At 35.4% G+C, this 19,351-nt stretch overlaps 1 protein-coding gene across 1 annotated transcript; it reads right to left on the bottom strand.

The window, feature by feature from the left end:
* Positions 1-14,800: 14,800 nt before the first annotated feature.
* Positions 14,801-18,074, bottom strand: LOC105052363 (uncharacterized). Its single transcript, XM_010933149.3, has 3 exons — positions 17,179-18,074; positions 16,571-17,035; positions 14,801-15,464 (listed from the first exon to the last, which is right to left on the bottom strand). Exons 1-3 carry the CDS (start codon positions 17,573-17,575, stop codon positions 15,202-15,204), a joined length of 1,125 nt encoding a protein of 374 aa, XP_010931451.1. The 5' UTR covers positions 17,576-18,074; the 3' UTR covers positions 14,801-15,201.
* Positions 18,075-19,351: the final 1,277 nt, after the last annotated feature.

The raw sequence follows: 19,351 nt of genomic DNA, 5'->3' as shown, positions 1-19,351 counted from the left end.
TATGAGGGCATATATTCAAATATCAATTTTGAAAAGATATTTATGTAAATTTAAATATTTAAGAGGGTATACATGCAAAAATCTTAAAATAATAATTATGATGGTATTCTGTCTCTGATACCATCACTAATAATTATTTTTTTTAAAAAATATTTTTAGCAATTATATTTATTAAAATTCATTATAATTTAATTAACAAGTAATTATATGTACTCAAATCTATTATAATTAAATTAACCAGCAATATATATTTACGGATATTATACCAACTAATAATTAACTATCACTGTTATAAATAAAAAATTAATATTATATATTACATCAAAATTAAATTATACAAATAATACTACTCAAATTTCAAATATATTATATCAAAACTAAAAAAAAATCAATCGAGATCGTCTTCTTCCTCCTCCTCCTGTTCTTGCTCATGTACATCCTCTGTAGTAGTAGGTATATGAGAGCCAGATGTCCGAGCATTCTGTAATAAAAAAAATAAAATATTATTAATATATTTAAAATTAAATTAATTGAAACTGTAAAACTATTATAATTGATGCACCTTAAGCTTAAATTTTTACGGAGGAATATATTTTAATATACTACTCTGATTCTCGAATGAATTATTTTTACATATTTTATTTGATGATACGGAGCTGTAGACACCCCCAGCCAGTATTCTGTCAGATGGTTAAGTTAAATTTTGATCCTCTGGATACTCCCTCCCTCCTATTTAAAGCTTAAGCCGGCTAGATGAATATATTTTGATATACTCCACTTTTCGAATGGATTATTCCTACATATTCTATTCGATGATACAAAGCTATAGACGCCTCCAGTCCATCCATCAGATGATTAGATTAAATTTTGAACCTGTGGTAATCCTCCCTCCCACCTCAAGCCTAAACCGACATAGAAGGATATATTTCGATATACTCTTTTAATTCTCGAACAAATTATTTCTACATATCCCATTCGATGATACGGACGAATCTACACCTCTATCCCATCATCGGATAGGTAGATTAACTTTTGACCCCTAAATCCCCTTCTTCTGATTCAAGCTTAACTATGTGAAGCTTCTAAATGTAAAAATTTAAAACAAGTAACAAAATTTATTAATGCTGCTTAACTTACCTGCTGTGATGGAAGTGACAACGAGCTCAGTTGATCATGTAGATATGAGTTTCAAAAAATCTCAACAATCATATCATGGATAGCATTCTGGAAGCTTTGAGGTTGCTGGTAAAAAATCTCTACACGACCTCCTCGATATGTGCATCACCCCACATCTAGATCATCGAGGCCTGAGAGAAGGATGTTGAAGACCAATGAGCTACTAAAAAATCTAAACTATGCCCGAACCCTATAACTCGGTTCCTACTAACCCCTCCGATGGCCCTGAGCCATCCCTCGAGGTTAAGGAGGGGCTGAGAGGATGGATCCTCATCGTACCATGCTATGACGTACTCTGCGTAATCCACCTATATAGTTTAAAAATTTATTAGTGCTATTATACATATCAGTATATATAAAAATTTAATAAATAATATTTTATTTTATCATGATCCATCTGAATCTAGACTTTAAGTAATCACCAGTCCTCTGAGGCTGGTATGTGGCCTCCCATAACTACAGTTGCCGTGGTACATGATCTAGCTGTTGTATCTATAATAAATAAAGGAATCAAGTTAATAAAAACTAACAAATGATCAACTAAATATGAGATTAATATAAGTTTAGAATTTTTATCAATCTATCTGCTATAACATATATGCCAATAGAGACATCAGTGTGCTTGATCGGATCTGCTGGACGATCTGATTCTGTCGGGCCCTTTGCTATCTACTGGAGTACTTCTTACTACTTCATTGGTCACAGAGGACCTCTCATACGTCCATCCGCATCCAATGATCCATGAAAGACTTTCAATCCGATGGTGACTCAAAATTGGAGAACTCAATGACGACCTATCTGAGGTGGTACAGCCCATCCTGGAGCCTACGTATGGCAACCTCCTCGAAGGTCTGGCGACCTACCTCCTCATCCTCAGAAGTCTCGAATCAATAGTATGACTGCAAATAAAGGATGGCATATATTAATAAATAGAATACAAACATTCCAATGTATCATGAATTTAAAAATTAAACACCTTTGACTTACCACGAACATCTCCTATGCAGCATCACAAGCCTCCAATGGCCAACTGGAGAACTCATTCATCGGCCCTGACATCAATCATCGGACGATCTCGATAACCACACAAGACACCCCAGGCTTCCTAAATATTCTACAAAATTGATTTTGAATAATAAATGTTGATTCTAAAATGGATAAAATTTTTTAAATATATTTTTCGAAGATCTAGTACTTACGAGCGGCTTTGAATGTGCACGAGCTCTCTATCCTCTGATCGAGTCGGAGGTGCCGTGAGTCGAACGGATCCTCTACCATGGTGCTGAGGCTAAGAGCTGGCCATTGCCCTGTGTGACTGTGGAGTCAATGGTGACCCTACATCGTCTGAACTTGAAAGTAACAAAAGATCATAAAGAATATTATATTAGATAATAAAGGATAAAATAATCTAATAAAAAATTTCTAAAGTGTTAGAGTTTACTTCATGGTATGGGTGTCATAGAACCATATAAGCTGGCCGTACGAGAGCTATCTCCTTTAGAGCTCTATCCTCTAGAGTTCTCTCCTCGACTAGCACGACTCCATCCTCTACAAGTGGTTAGCCTATAATCTCTGAAAATAAAAATAAATAGATTCACGAATTAATTAGACAATTATGGCAAGCAATGCAATAATTGAAATGATACAATGTAAATATGAAAAGCAAATAAAACAAGTATACCATAAAGACAAAAACTTCTCTATTTGCCCTGGAGTCGACTCTGATTATTCAGGAGTTGACACGCCCAGACCTGGGATTGACTCAAGCTGCATGCCACTCTTCTCCAGCGTGCTATAGTTGACTCCTTTGACCTTGGGGTCCACTCCTTCTTTCCTGAGGTCGACTACTTATCGGCCTCTTCGGATGTTTGGTACCTATCAGATTCTTCTTCATCCTCTTCCTCCTCTTCTTTTACTTCTTTCTCTTTTTCACCTTCTTGGATAGGATTGTCCTTTAAAACAAACTCAGTATGATCTACCTGCTCATATTGTCCATCATATAGGAGAATTTCTGGAGCATCCAACTCTACATCTATTAAAAATTGATAAACTCCTAATGTTTCATCCTCCTGAAAGCATTCTGGTAAATGAAGCTCTTCTTCTTCTTTTTCGAGTTTGTAATGAACGGCTCGAGATTTAATTTTACATATAGCCTACCAATCTTTCCTTTATCTCTTTCTTGATGGAAAAAGAGTATAATACACTTGAACAGCTTATTGAGCTAGCACAAAAGGATCGTTGACACATGCTTTTGATCCATGTTTGATTTCAATAAGCCTGTGCCATAGATCAACCTTCATACAATTATTGGTGTCAAACCATCGAAACTTAAATAGAATAATACTATTACCTCCAATGTAGGTCAACTTGTTCACTTCTTCTAAGATTCCATAATAGTCACTCTCTGTCTCTTCCCACCAGCTATCCTTTATACACACATCACTGTTTATTGTATTCTTATGATATCCATATTGCTGGATGTAAAATTTAAAATTATTTATGTTATAACCATTATAATATGTTACGTATTTTGATGGCCTGTAACCTAATGGTCTTAGCTTTTTAGGTATGGATTCACCCCTTTACATGACCTGCATAGTATAAAAAGAATAAATTTAAGAAAATTAAAACAAATGACCAAGCAATAGTCACTTATCAATTGGTGAAATCAATTTGCAAGGTTCTATGAGCGCTGAGTGAAAATTTTTTCCTTACTTATCATCGGGTTGTCCCGTCTCAACATCTCATCATATTATTTATACATGCATAAAATAAGTATAGAATGCTAAATGATTAAAGAGTTGAGATTATGATAGATACTTATTCAATATATGGGTCAACTTTCATATAGTTTAGTAAAACATATGTCTTTATCTATCGAATTTCAGTATCAGTTAATATCTGATAAACCTTGTGCCCAAATTCATAAGCGGGATAGGCAAATATTTAGATCTCCGCCTCTGATCTCTCACTACCTCCATCATCATTTTGACCCACCTAAGTCAACCTTATCTGCACACTGAGGTTAAAGTAGTGTCCGCTAAAATTAAAAATTTTTTTAATTATGTAAGCCTCCATAATAGAACCTTCTACTCTGACCTTTATTTTTTACTTTCTTCTTGAGATTGTGCATGTATCTTTCAAATGAATATATCCACATATACTGCACTGATCCTCCGACTCTAGCTTCATATGTCAAATGAATCATGAGGTACTTCATAGAGTCGAAGAAATTAGGAGAAAATATCTTCTCTAACTTGCATATAGTCTATATACCGCTAGTCTTAAGACTAGATATATGGTCGGTGAATAGTTTGATAGCACAAATATCTTTGAAGAAAAGACTAAGTCCGATCAAAGAACTCTATATAGGATTCGAAAGGAGATCACGCCAAGTTAATGAGAGTAATCATTACATAAAAATATGACAGTTATAGCTTTTTAGCTCATAGAATCTGAAATCTTTGATATTGACGCACCGAGCTAGATTATTTGTATAACCATCTGAGAAATTAAAATTTTTACATCATTCACATATGTTCTTCAACTGCTCCCTCGTTAAGGTGTAAGTTACTTTTGACTTCAAAAATTTTTCTGGAGACACCTCAACTAGCTCTAATAAAGGATGCTTACATATGTTCTTCATATTTGCTCGGGCCTTAGGATTATCTTCATCTTGCCCTTGACATCTATAACAGTGTAGAAAATATTATCGAACACATTCTTCTCAATGTACATGACATAAAGTTTATGACGGATCAAATTAGTAGACCAGTATGGCAATTTTCAAAAGATAATGTGCTTCACCCAGTTATGAGTTCTACTAAACCTTCAAGATTTCTACTTGTCAAAAGGTATGCCAAACTGGATCTCGTCCAATTAGGATACCCTCTAAAATACTTTTATACCACTGAGTCATGGGGTGCCTCATCCTTCTCTATTTTATTCCTTCTGAAACTGTCCCGTTACTTTCAAAAAGGATAATGCTTAAGAAAAAATTGATGATGACTATCGAACCAATAGGGCTTACGACCATGCTCAAGTTGAAATACTTTTGTATTCTCCATGCAATAAAGACATGCTAGCTTTCCATGAGTTCTCCAACCTGGCAGTATCCCATAAGTAGGAAAATCGCTAATGGTCCACATTAATGCATCCTTCATTATGAAGTTCTGCTTCTTCAATACATCAAAAGTACATATGGCATCAAATCATAAAAAATTTAGCTCATCAACAAGAGGCCCTAGATATATATCCATGCTTCTACTAGGATATCGTGGTGCAGAAATAACTAATGTAAGAAAGATGCTATGTTCTTTCACACACATCTCAGACGATAAATCATATGGAGTAATAAAGACTAGCCAACGTGAATAAGGTGCCACTGCATGACTAAATAGTGCAAATCCATTGGTAGATAGACTCAGTCTGATATTACATGATTTTTGAGCAAATAAAGGATGGCAAGCATCAAATTTCTTTCATGCCTCACTGTCCGATGGATGAGTCATCATATCATAGTGCTTGCAAATTCCTTCTTTGTGCCATCTAGTACTCTTAGACAAGTAGAGCCTCTGAAGTATAGGAGTGAGAGAAAGGTATCAAAGAACCTTATATGATATATCCTTTTGATTTCTATTCTCTTATCTCGGCTTAAATTGACTTTCACCACATACATCACATGAGCTCTTCAGTTGGTCCTCTTTACAAAAAAATATGTAATCATTACGGCATGCATCTATCTTCTATTATCCTATGCCTAACTATTTCATCATTTTTTTGAAGCATAGAAACTCCCAACAAGCTTCTTATCCTTCGATAGTATTTTTTTTATGATTACTACCATCCTATCATAACAGTTGACCGTCATATTAAACTTAATTTTTAAGTTCAACGACTCTGACACAGTTGATTTTATAGTGTGTGTTTCACATTCCGACCATAATGGTTCATCAGTATCTCTCAGCATATGATAGAAATCATCGTTACCAGCTTCTGGATCGTCTTCCACACCTCAATTAAATTCAAAATCAGCAGTATCCATAATCATGTCTACCATTCTATCTATGTCTCTATCCTACTCATTTCTAACCCTTGTAACTATCTTCCACATCTCCCCATGTAGGTACCAATGCTTGTAGTTGGACATAAAACTACTCCTATATAAATGGATAGTCATTGTATCCCTATCAAATATTTCTCTATTGCCATATCTTTTATAAGGACAACAAATTTGCCTTGATGTAAGAGTGCCACATTCTCAAAAGCATAATCACAGAAGTACTCTACATCCTCCTTGTATTCAGTAGAAATCACCTCGTCCACTACTCGACGGTCCATCCAACTACAGTTTATACTACCTAAGGATTTTGCATACACAAATGCAAAACAACAGCTAAATGATTATTTTATTATTTCAAATGGCTTATGTAATAATTGCATCCTACCATCAACTAATAGATATAGAAGGTCCTATCCCGTTCAAAAATTTTATTAATTCTATAGATCAAGTACAGTAATCAAACGATATACAATAGGCGTCGAAAGAAATTTCGACAGCATCTCTCCTTAGTTCTCTCCCACATAGCTTACGATGTGTGAGGAGAACTAAAAGAAAATACTATCCAAAATTTTTTTCAAATCCTCATCATACTGTCTGATTACTATAATAATTTACAGAATTAATTATATTTTTTAAACTATCCATATTGGACAATCAATTGATCAATGTACATAATTTTTCTATCTGTATAAAAATATATAAGTGTATGGATGCCATAAAATATGTACATTAATCAAAAGACGGATCTATGGTTATATGCAAAGTAATATTTTTAAAATTTTTAAATTAATGAGTTTCAAAGTACATAGCATCATTGCAAATGGGGATGGTCGGGATGCGCGTCCTGCGCATACAAACTTAGAGCATGCTAGATGACTAGGCCATGCGAGCACACCAGCATGACATCCAAGCAAATCTCATCCTGAAGGTTCTAAAGTATCGAGTAGTATTGTAAATAGGGCTGGAAATAGATCGGACTGGGTTAGGCCACACCCCTTCTAGAGTCCGATCCGAAAATTTTTTCGGACTTCAGACTGGGTCTAGGGCCTAGAAGCTTTTAAAATTTGAGGCCCGAGCTTGGTTCAAATCCAATCGGATCGGCCCATATCATTTATGAAGGGCAAATGTTTCTCGTCGAAAGCACATTGGTCACCAGAGAACTCACCGAGCTACTCCAACCGCCATCGGAGTAGATGAGCAGACTAGAGCCAGTCCAATGGTGGCCCAACCTCGAACCCCTACCATCAAAGGTAGTGAGGCTACTTTCGTCGGAGAGCTCCTCGGAGTGGTTCCACCTCCCAAGAGCACCATAGATGCAAGATTTTATATGGCAACGGGGCTCGTCCGGATATACCGATGATCGAGAATGTATTTTTTATGCACAAATTCTTAGTCACCGATAAGATCCGGACAAGCCCCGCTACCGTGCAAAATTTTATTAATTTATTCAAATTTTATTAATTTAAATAAATCTGATAAATCTATATTTAAAAATTAAAAATTTAAAGAGTTGGGAACGACGTGTGGTGATGGCTCCATTGCCATCACTAATACTCACCAAGCAGGCAAGAACAGTGCACGACTGGGGTGCGGGTTTGGCGGCGCGACTGGAGAAGAAGGGGGGAGGCTGGGAAGAAGGGGGAGGTCGGGGCAGCGGGACGTCGGCTTCAAGAGGCAGCCGACAGCATCGGGGAAGAAGGGGGCTTTGGGACGGGGGCTCGGGAACTGTCGATTTGATGTGGGGACATCAGATCTGAGGCAGGGATGGCGGCACGAGGGCTGGGGGAGGAGGTCGGGGGCTTCAGAGGTGGGGAAATAAAGGCGAGGCGGCGGCCAATAGAACCAAGCCCATCGGGGATCCGGTGGGAGATTTTAGGGCATATTATTAGCAATGACTAAATTATATCGCTAAAGCCATCATTAATAATAATTTAATTTATTAGCGACGGATAGCCATCGCTAACAACAAAAATGACCGTCGCTAATAAGCCTTTACACTTATTACGATGAGTCTAATTTCTATCGTAATAAGTTATCGGTGAATAGATTTAATAGCGACAGCGTATTTACCATTGCTAATAGCCATCGCCAATAAACTAATTTTTTATAGTGATAGATGGGGCTATTCTCATTCTGCTCTGAAATCGAAATTGGATTGAAACTCCTTCCAACCAAATGATTGGAATGAGAGGTACCCATTCACATTCTGATTTCAGATCCCAACTTCCTCCAATCAAACATCCCCTAAAGTCCTATCTGATCCCTTAATAAATAGGTGATAGCATCCTGCTGCCTCCATTCACTTCAAAAAGTGACTTCTGGCAATGCGATAGGCAGGCTGTTCTTTGAGCGAACAGTTCTAAAGGTAGTTGAAGGTCTCATTTGTGCAAATGGTTCAACTGGATCTCGTACTTCAAGTGGCTATGTCCATCATTTAGCAGTCAGATATTTTGGCTTATTAATTGGTATATAACAATTCAGGGAGCCAGATTTCTTTTCTGAATTGGTTCTGATCTCCTCTCTCTCAACTCATCTAGTGTGAGCTTACTAGCTGTGTTGTTACTAAGCTTATCTGAAATACTAATTTCTTGTCATATGTGACTTATTTGTCATCATTTTCAACCAAATATGCTTGTATGCATGTTTAATTCTACATTATCGAATTCATGCACCGAGCTTGAAGTAAAATGTCTGGCATTTATGGATGATTAAAGGAACATTGAATGTATACTATTTTTCAGAAAATTCAGATTGTGTGATTTGGATGGATGTCCTTTCACACATGCATACACGAACATATGCACAAATTCGTAAAGAGATGCAACTTGTTTCTTGTTCTCTACCATATTGTCATCATCATCTTCATTTTCATTGCCAACATTTCTCCACCAAAAGATCATAGTTATTATGATGACATACATAAGCTGATAAATATTAGGTATAATGTGATTCAATGAGATGGAACACCAATTATTCTCGAGCATTAATATATATATATATATATATATATATATATATATATATATATATATATATATATATATATATATATATATATATACCCTTTCTATTATCATTGGAAGTATCTTCGTGAAATGGGACCCCATTTTAAACAGCTAACAACCACTATTATAGGGTTGTCTGTCCGACAAAAAGCGGTTATGTGACCACCGACCACTGTAACTCGTTTTTGTCAAGCATAAACAACTTTGTTTAAAGATGAATGCTTACGAATGAGTTCTCTTTGCCCAATGGAATGATGTTCGAGCAACTTAAATTGCCTATAAGATACCTTTAACCCATCACTTGGATATCTCATCATGGCAGAAGAGACCAAAGGGCACCATATTATTGTAAAAGTAATTTTTTGTACATCACATCCGATGTAATAAAAAATACACCATCCTCTTTGATTGGACCATATAGCCATCACTTTCTAATAGAGATGGCAAACGGATCGGTCGGTCATAAACAGATTGGGTCAGAAAATAGTCAACCCAAATCCGATCTGTTTATTAAACAGATCAAAAATTCAAATCCAAACTCGATCTGTTTATTAAACAGGTAACTAGACCTGACCCGTTTAACCCGTTAATTAAATAGGTTAAATTAGGTTAAATAGATTAAACAGGTTAAATGGGTTAAACAGATTAAACGGATCAAATTAAATAGATCAGAAATAGGTTAAACAGATTTTAAACATGTTAAACGGGTCTTAAATAAGTTAAACAGGTTAAACAGATCGGATTAAATGGGTCAGAAATAGGTTAAACAGGTTAAATGGATTATCTGACTCAACATAACCTAAATATTAAACAAATTAAACGGATTAAATGGGTCAGATATCTAAAATCCATATCCGACCAACTTATTAAACGGGTTAAACAAGTTGATCCGTTTATGATCCGAACCCATTTAGTCTAAATCCAAACCTATTTATGGCAGATCGAATACGGGTCGGGTTGGCAGGTCGAATCATATTTTGCTAGCCCTACTTTTCAATGCGTATTTAATATCTGTAGTTCTATTTTTTTGTTCAAAATTTTGAATAACGAAAATACTCCTCTTCTTCTGAAAAAATTATAACATCCTGTGGTCATATTATGACATCCTGCAGTCAAATTATGACTTTTTGCATACAGAATGTTATAAGAAAAAGAGAGATATTTTTATTATTTAAAAATTTTATAAATTTTTAATGTCGAAAATATTTTTCTCTCTTTATGATTTCTGAAAGAAAAATTATAGCATTCCGTGCGCAAGAAGTCGTTATTTGACTGCAAGATGTCAAAATTTTTTTAGAAAAAGAGAGATATTTTCGTCATTCAAAATTTTAAATGAAAAAATGAAACTGCAGATATTAAATGTATATTGAAAAGTGATGACTACATGCTTCAATGTGATTGAGTGGTATATTTCGTGTTAATTTTATTGCACCGCATGCGGTGCACAAAGATTTTCCCTATTATAAATGACTATTTGAGACATACAATTACCTATATGTCCTTTAGCCTTTCTGCTAGGTGAGGTTCTAAACATCTAATCAACAAAATAAAAAGAATTACAGGGCAAATTTTGTCTCGACACTTACGGACAAGAGTTAAAATTTATGGCACTGGCTCACATAATGCTGTTAGATTCTAAGATCCTGGGTTATTTGTTCTCCATGTTCTAGAATGACGATCTATACTTTAAGCTGACAAGGTCTGAAACCTTGTAGGGAAGTTTGGTAATTAAATTTTTGAAGATTGGTAACCATAAAAACATGAAACCAAGCAGGTTTTAAGAAGTCACCAACTTATCATTATCCATTTTTATTATGATTTTTCTAGAAAATGATCCTCAAAATATCAGATTTGATGAAGCCCTTTTATTCTTATCTAATGACCAGCTGACAAAGATAAATTGTTATGAGAAAAACAAAAGCCTTTTCTAGAGAAGCCCAAATTTTTATTGATATAATTTCATCTGTCGTATATAAAGCCATGTATACTATTACCAAAACAAAATTAAAACATAAACTCATGTCCATGTTGAGGCTCTCGTATGGTATCTCTAACAAGTTCCATCTCCATTGCCTTCTTTTTTTGAAGTTGGTTATGAAACCTCTCCACATAAAGGTTACCAAGTTACCTCCTTGATAAATTTTTTTAAAAACATGAATCCCTACGAAAACACCCAAATCCATTCTTTTATGGGTGAAAAGTTTATCTGAAAATCTTATTTTCTTTGGTAAATAATTTTTAAAAAATATTTAGATAAAAAATAATTTATTCATATTTTTTATATAAAAAAATTACTCCGAAATCTATTACCCATATTCTTTTCTATTACTATTTTTGGATAAGTTGCTAAAATTTATCCATATTTTTTATAATATTTTTAGTTAAAAAAAAGATGATTGAATTATTGAATATTAAATGATGAAGGTATTGAAAATAAAGATTGAATATTTTAGTAATAAAATTAAATACCTACTTTATTAGTTGATGAAAAAATTATTTAGTCACTCGTAAATGAATAAGATTTTTTTCATTTAATGGATATATGCTATCATGAAAAATAACTTATTTATTTTAAAAATATAAAAATATAAATAAATTAATTAATAAAAAATTAATTATTTTTCTAATAATAATTATAAATATGTCCAAAAAGGAGAACTATAGGAGAATATTATTACTATTTTTAAATTATTTTTTGTTTAATAATAATTATTTTTTTAATTTTTTTGATACAAACGGATGGTCATGACATTCTAATGTAAAAGCAGTTTAAAAAATCAGTATACAAAATATCACATAATATTCGAAAACATACGAAGATTACTATTTTTTAATATAGTATAAATTTTTTGAAGATACATTCAGAAAAAAATATTACTTTATATAAGATACATATATAGATAATAATCATTAATTATGTTAAAGCCATTATAATATTAAATAATTTGTTATAATGGTTATTAACTTTTTTTTTTTTTTTTTTCGGAACTATTATAATGGCCTTTGCGATATTACAACAGCATCTTCTTAAAACAAAAGATTAAAACAACAGTTTTTTTAAAACTTGCTGCCTACAATTAATTGGTGAAACACACCTGGACGGATGGTGGAGAATGATTACCAAAAATACAATATATAAATTGAAAAGGACCCTTAATAAATTGATTTATAGAAGGATAAAATAGATTTCTTTTGGTAAGAAAGGATAAAATATATTAACAGGTGTGTTGCAATAACGGATACCCAACCCAAGCAGGCTGATGGACTATAGTTGCAGAATATTGAGTTCATTTCTAATTTTATACGGATTCTCTTATGGAAAGACATCCACCAAGATAATAAATGTTACCTTCTTATCTTTTTGATCTGGCAAAAAAAAATAAAAAAATCATTCATCAAACTCTCTCTGAAGATTTTTATTTTTGCATATTTCAGCTATTTCTTTTGGTGCATGGCCAATACCAAGATGAATTGAAACGTAGAATTAACTTAATGATGTTGAAAATTTAACATTGTTATAATACTTGAACCTTCATCAACCCTTTTTTTTCCCCTCATTGATCAACTGATAAGAAACCGGTGAGACAAATTGTAGCCAAAATATTCAGAGATTTGGCTTGTACAAGTTTTTGTGCCATCAGCCATGACAGAGGGACAGTATAAACCAATATCCTGGTCAAAAAGGAACCATGGTCGATTTGTCTTCACCACCCTGCGTGCAGAATGGATTTTTTTAAAAAAAACCTCCTGAGTTTTAGCTTTCCATGTCCCTTCTGTTAGCTATAAAGTTCTGACACCGGTACCTGAAGTGCTTTAATTTGATTTGTTTCCTTGTGGGGTTGGTTTTGGCATCATTTCACCACCTTGCCTTACAGTCCCCTTACCTTATTTTCCTGGTTTTAGTAACTATTCTTTCATAAAAAAAGAAGAAAAAAAAAAAAGACAGTAACTATTCACCACCATGATTTAAGGTGGGCGCTCCCCTGTGATACCAAACCATCTGAAACAGAACCAAGCAGAAGATTGGCCCCTTGCTTGCCAAGCCATCCTGTATCCCCTGCCATATGTAGGCATCGACCTTGGTCAACTGGAACTCATATCAGGAGGCAGTCACCACTACAAAAGGATTCCCACAGCTCAGGTCTTCCAACAGTCACCACTGGGATCATTTTAGAACACTTTTTAGCTCTCCTTTGGACCCTCTCAAAAATCTGAGTTAAAAGACTTTTTCTAATGTTTAAAAGAGATTTTTGCAAGCCTTGTTCTAGCAGCTGGTTCTGCATAAGATAAAGATACCATAACTACAATTGAAAGGAACAAGTTTTTCCTATGAAAACAATGATTTCTTTAAGAAAGCAACATCCAAAGAGTCAGCGTGCATTAGATCTTTCAACACAGAAGGATAAGTCCCAATTTGCCAAAAAATTCTCTTTGTAATCGATGGCTCTATCAGCCAACCAACGGACAACCTCATTACCCTCTTCATGTATGAGTAGCCAGAGAATCTTCGAAAGTTGCCCTTAAGTAGCCATAGATCTGTGCATATGAATGCAACAAATTTAGTTCAACAGAATTTGATCATAGAATTGCTGATAAAAATATTTACTTACATTCTATCATATGTGACGTAATTGTTCAAGCAATGTTTCGAATGCGCCTCTTATTATTTTAAGCATGACAAGCCTACGGATTAGTGAGCTAAGCCAGAGACACTATTTTAAGACATCGGCATGCTTTCTTTTTGACTCTTCCTTTAGACACAAAACAAGCATACACTTGATCAATATAAGCCGACATTACATCGATATAAACCATGTCTAATGGTTTCCCTTTCTATCTTTTAAAATTCTTATTTCTAATTCCACTCCAAATTTTACTTCACATCCACCTTAACAAACACTCGAGCAATATAGTCTCCTTTAAATAGCAATGCAAAAGGATTACATTAGGTTGGATTAACACAAGAAAAATGAGATGCAAGATCACTTGAGAGTGATTAACTTGAAGAAATCAATCAATAGTCAATCAACTCTGCTAAGATTATCCAATGCTTATAATAATCTTTTTTAAGTGAACATCCTTGTCAGCTATTCATGAATTCTCGAAGACCATGTACTCGAACGCTTGACAATGTCTTCCCTACAACCACCTTCAACTCCAGTTTATCGGAGTTCCAAAAGAAGCCTGATCAAATCTGAACATCATTCAGAAATTAGTGCTTAATCTATCTTGAACTTGCAGATCTTCAATACATCATGGTCAACCAGAGGGAGAACTTGGGAAGTCTGTTCTAACAAAGAGAGCTGCATATTATATACAAAGAAGTGAGTAGTACTCGAACTACTGCAAAATCTTTGAACATATCCTTTGGCATTTGAGTAGTAAATCAAGTTCAATTTGATTTCAGATCAAAGATAACTTAATATTGAAAATGCAATTGCTATATCAGCTGCAAATACAGTTAAGACCTTATCTTGAGTGGAAAAACATAGAATGCACACCTAGAATTTCAAAGGAAATTAATCTTAAAGGAACTAGTTCCAGAGGGGATGAAGTGTTAACCAATAAAAACCATCACTCCAATCTCTTTGACTCAAGGCAAATCAAAAAGTTCTCCATGCAATAGGTTAAGTCTATAGATGACAGACATGTGATCTGGAACAGATCGAAACAGGTCTACAGTACTAACTACTAGAGAGCCAGATAGCATAGCCAAACAGAGGCTTCATGTTTTCTTGCCCCAAAACTCTGCTACTATTTTAAAAAGGTAAAAACAAAAGAAAAAGGAAAACCCTTATCCTTCCACTTTCTTCTTTTCTACCTCCTCCTCCTTTCTTCCATTTTTCTCTTTTCCCCTCACTTTTCTTTTTTGGATTTTCTGTACATGGCCTATGACCCCATTACACAAAGTTTCTGTTGATGAACTTTAAACCCTTTTCCTTTCCCAGATAAAAGGTTCTATGTTGCTCCTACTCCCAGGAAATCAATGAGGGGCAAGGTCATCTTCTCTCCATCATTCTCTCTTTCAGCATGTATAATGGCATTGTTCCTCAGGTTAGCCTCTGATTCAGTTGTTGAAGCCCTACAAGTTGCTTCAGAATGGCCAGCCTGATGAACACCCATGGCCATCAACATGGGTGCACTGTTATAGAAGCAGCTAGCAGGAGTGCCAAACTTCTCACGACACACATTTGTTGCAGCCACTGGCTTTTCATGTGAGCCTGCAAAAGCAAAGGCAATGTATAATAATAATAATAATCATAATTAGAAAAAAAAGTCAATCAGGGGAAATCAACAAGAAGAAAGCAGAGATTAAAATATCATCAAGAAGAGCTAGGTGAACAAGGAGATTGGTGATACTGCAACTTTTAAAAGAAAAGAGCATGACCCGTGAAAAAAAAAAAATCTGAATAGAAACAAGCAAAAGATACAAGAATCAAGCATTCAACCACCAAAATAGGATTTAACACAGGCTTATGAAAATGGAAAATATTTACATGCCAGAGAAAAGGAAGCAAAAGAAAAACAATATGAAGTTGATTGAATAATTATTCCGCAAACAGAGATCTATTAGTTTTTTTTTTTTGGTTAAATGTTTCATATGGAGGTTAGTCATTTTTACCATATATTGATTGAATTCTGGATGGGGTCACACCCAATCTTTTCTCAAAAAAAAAAAAAAAAAAAAAAAGAAAGAAAAAAAGGAAAACGCATGAGAAGAAAAGGGGAGGTTTGTGATGATTTTGAAATCTTTTCTACTAGGTAATCTATTATCCTTATGCATGAAATGGAAAAACTTAGAAATTCACATGCCCAACCACCTCTCCCCTTGTGTGTGTGGATGCCAACCAGCCAAGCCAGATCAAAAGAAAACATTAGGTGAAGAACTAAACAACAAGGGTAAAAGCAACAATAGAAGCAATCAAAAAAATTCAAGAACAAAAATAAGAACAATAAACCTCAAGGTTTCATTATAATATCAGATTACAGAATGTATCCACTTCAACTAGATGATCATACAGACTCTGACCATAGATAGATGCTTGCAGCATAAGAACATAAAGGCCTGAACATCTAAAACTATCCCACCTTAACACTTACAGCGTCAACACAAGAGAAAAACATAGCTAGAACTGTATCGGATAGGAAGTCTTACGTGCATCAGCCAGCAAAATATGGGCAGAGCACAGTATAGTATTAAACTAACACCCACAGAAAAGAAAAGAAAATGAAAAAAGGTAACAACATCAAGCCCAAACTAACTCCCACAGAAAAAGAAAAAAAAAACAGCGAACAGTATTAAGCGCATGATAAAAGAAGAATATACCCATGAGGAACCGAAAGTGCTGCGGCAGCTCTGAGGGACCAAATCTGTCAACAAAACCAGGAATAACCATGTTGTTGTTGGATGTCAGGGACAAACCAGGAGCACTGGAGGCAGACTCATCTCTGTTGGTGGTGATGGTGGACTCCCCACTGTGTGCATTGTTGTTGCCACTGCCCACCTCCACCATCCTGGGGAGAATTGGAACACTTGGGTTGAGGAAGGTGGCAGAGGGCTTCATCCTCCTATACCCAAGGCACATCTCCTTCCTTCTCCTTGCCATCATCACATGCCAATGGTTCTTCACAGAATTATCAGTCCTCCCAGGGAAAAACCTGGCAATGTGAGCCCATTTGTTCCCATAGAACTTATGGGCAGCCAAAAGCCTCTCTTCTTCCTCCTCACTGAAGGCTGTCTTGTTGATCCTTGGGTCCAATTGGTTGAACCATCTCAGCCTGCAACTCTTCCCTGTTCCATGAAAACAAAGCACAAAACTCGATGAATCATCATCAAAAACACAACTTTTTCGGGGTTCAAAACCATGGAATAGGACTGCCAACAAAGTCCGATAAGAAGGACAAAGAAAAGTTGCGATCTTTTTGTTAGAATACCTGATCTCCCCTCGAGCTTCTCGGCGATGAGGTTCCAGTTATGGGGGCCATATTCGGCGACGAGCTCCCTAAGCCGGGCATCCTCCGATGGCCTCCAATGGCATCTGACAGAGATCTTTGTGCGCCCACCCTCGTTGCATCTCCTTCCACCGGAGTTCTCACCTTCTTCTCCTTCGTCTCCATCACTCTTCTCATCTCCAGGAGACCCCTGTCCCCCCTTGAAACCCTGAAAGACCTCACCTTGCTTCTTTTCCGATGGAAAGCCCATATCACCAGGCCGGCACTCCCTCTCGGCCGAATGGGTATTCGACGCGCCAAGAAATGGACCAGATGAAGGAGGCGGCGGCGGAGGGAAAAAGCCCATCCCCGCCGCGGATTTCGGATTCAGGGAGCCCATTTTTCCTCGAAATCGATCAAACAAACGAAAAGAACAGGGGTTTTGATTCTATTTAACAAAAACAGACGAAGATTCACCGAAGAAACCTTGGTAAGGCTCAAAACCTCATCAAGGACGCAGAAAGATGAGATTTGGACAAAAAAGGAGGCACCTTTGATCCGAGACACCTCAAACCATGCCGTTTAGACGAACAAAGGAAGGATTTTTCTTCGAGGGTTTTTTGCTATCGGAGATCAACTTTAAAGAAAACAGACCATTCGGAAGCGGAAGAAGGGAGGAGAGCAAAACAAAACGGCTCACCGGAAAACGAGAGCAGGGGACAAAAAGAAACAGCTTTGGATCAGAGAACAACGTCTCTCATTCACTCTCACTTTGAGACTGATTGCTGTGGGTCTGTGGGCATTGGGGAATGCATGCCCGAGAGGTGAAACAAAGGAGCCGCTCGTGTGGGCGGGCAGACCCCTCTCTCTCTCTCTCTCCGCCTCTCTCTCTTTCCGCACGGTCTATTATATATACCAGAGTTGTTGCGGCTGCCTCTCTCGCTGCCCGCTGTCCCTCTGGGCATTGGCAAGGAAAAATAATCACCAACTCCCTTTGTCTCTATGCACCCCGTAGCCACCTGGCTGTTGCCCTCCCAAGCAAACTAGGGCTTGGCACGTGCGACGAGCGTGGCTGATTCTCCATTTGGAAATCATTGATGGATGGTTGGCATCCCTTTATTTTGTAATATTTAAAATTTCATTTATATAAATTAGAAACTATATTTTTATTAAACTTCATAATGAAAATATGATTTTTTATACAAAACATAATGGGAAGTATGTAGGCATTTTATCAAACAAAGCTGCAAGAAAAAAAGATGCAAAGGGCGAATAGCTTGAAAATGGTTTAGAGTTTTGCCTTCACGATATTTATTAATTTTTCAATATGAATCTAATTTTAAAAATTTATTTTTGAAATAATTTTTTTATCCAACAGATAATTAAATTCGATGCAGTCATAAGGCTTCACATAAGATTCATTATTGCCTATTTTGTTGTAATATAAATTGTGAAGCTATCATCTATGACCTTGTATTGTCGTTTATACTATAATAATGCTATCTATCAAAGTACTCTCAATACATACCTCTCTATTCAGTAAACTGTTATCTACATTAAAATATTATTAAAAAGTCTTTTTCATAGGCCTTCTTATACGAAAAAAAAACACCATCATCTATTTAGCTTTCACTCGAGCAAAAGAACATGAAGCAGGAAGACACTTGCTAAAAAATATATATATACTCGTTAGAAGAAAACCTAGATATAAATGCTTCCTCTTGTATGATCATTGAAATATATGCTTCCACCTTGTGCACCCTATGCGTCTAGTTTTGGATCAATATAACAACAATGATAACGACGGTAAATCTTTAGCAAAATATTTATGAAGAATATTCCAAAAGTGCTATATTTAATCAACTTTAGATCGATGATTGCACTTATAATTTTATCTAACTAAGCAAAAATAGAGGAAAGAGAATAATGCTTGCTTAACACATGAGCAGAATATCTTTAAGGAAGCATAATTCTTTATTATTTTAATATACTAGTAAGTATAATATAACTGTCGTTCTATATATGATTAAATTTAATCACATGACACCCTAAATTGAGAGTGAAGTCGACATTTACAATGTCAAATATGTTTTTAAAAAAACAATGCAATATAAGTTTTTCATAAATAAATAATTAAAATTTGTTAGAAGTTTGACATTGTCAAATAATAAATTGA

The sequence above is a fragment of the Elaeis guineensis genome, chromosome 10 (genome assembly GCF_000442705.2).
Source record: "Elaeis guineensis isolate ETL-2024a chromosome 10, EG11, whole genome shotgun sequence".
Classification (NCBI taxonomy): domain Eukaryota; kingdom Viridiplantae; phylum Streptophyta; class Magnoliopsida; order Arecales; family Arecaceae; genus Elaeis; species Elaeis guineensis.
This window is presented reverse-complemented; position numbering and strand designations above follow the sequence as displayed.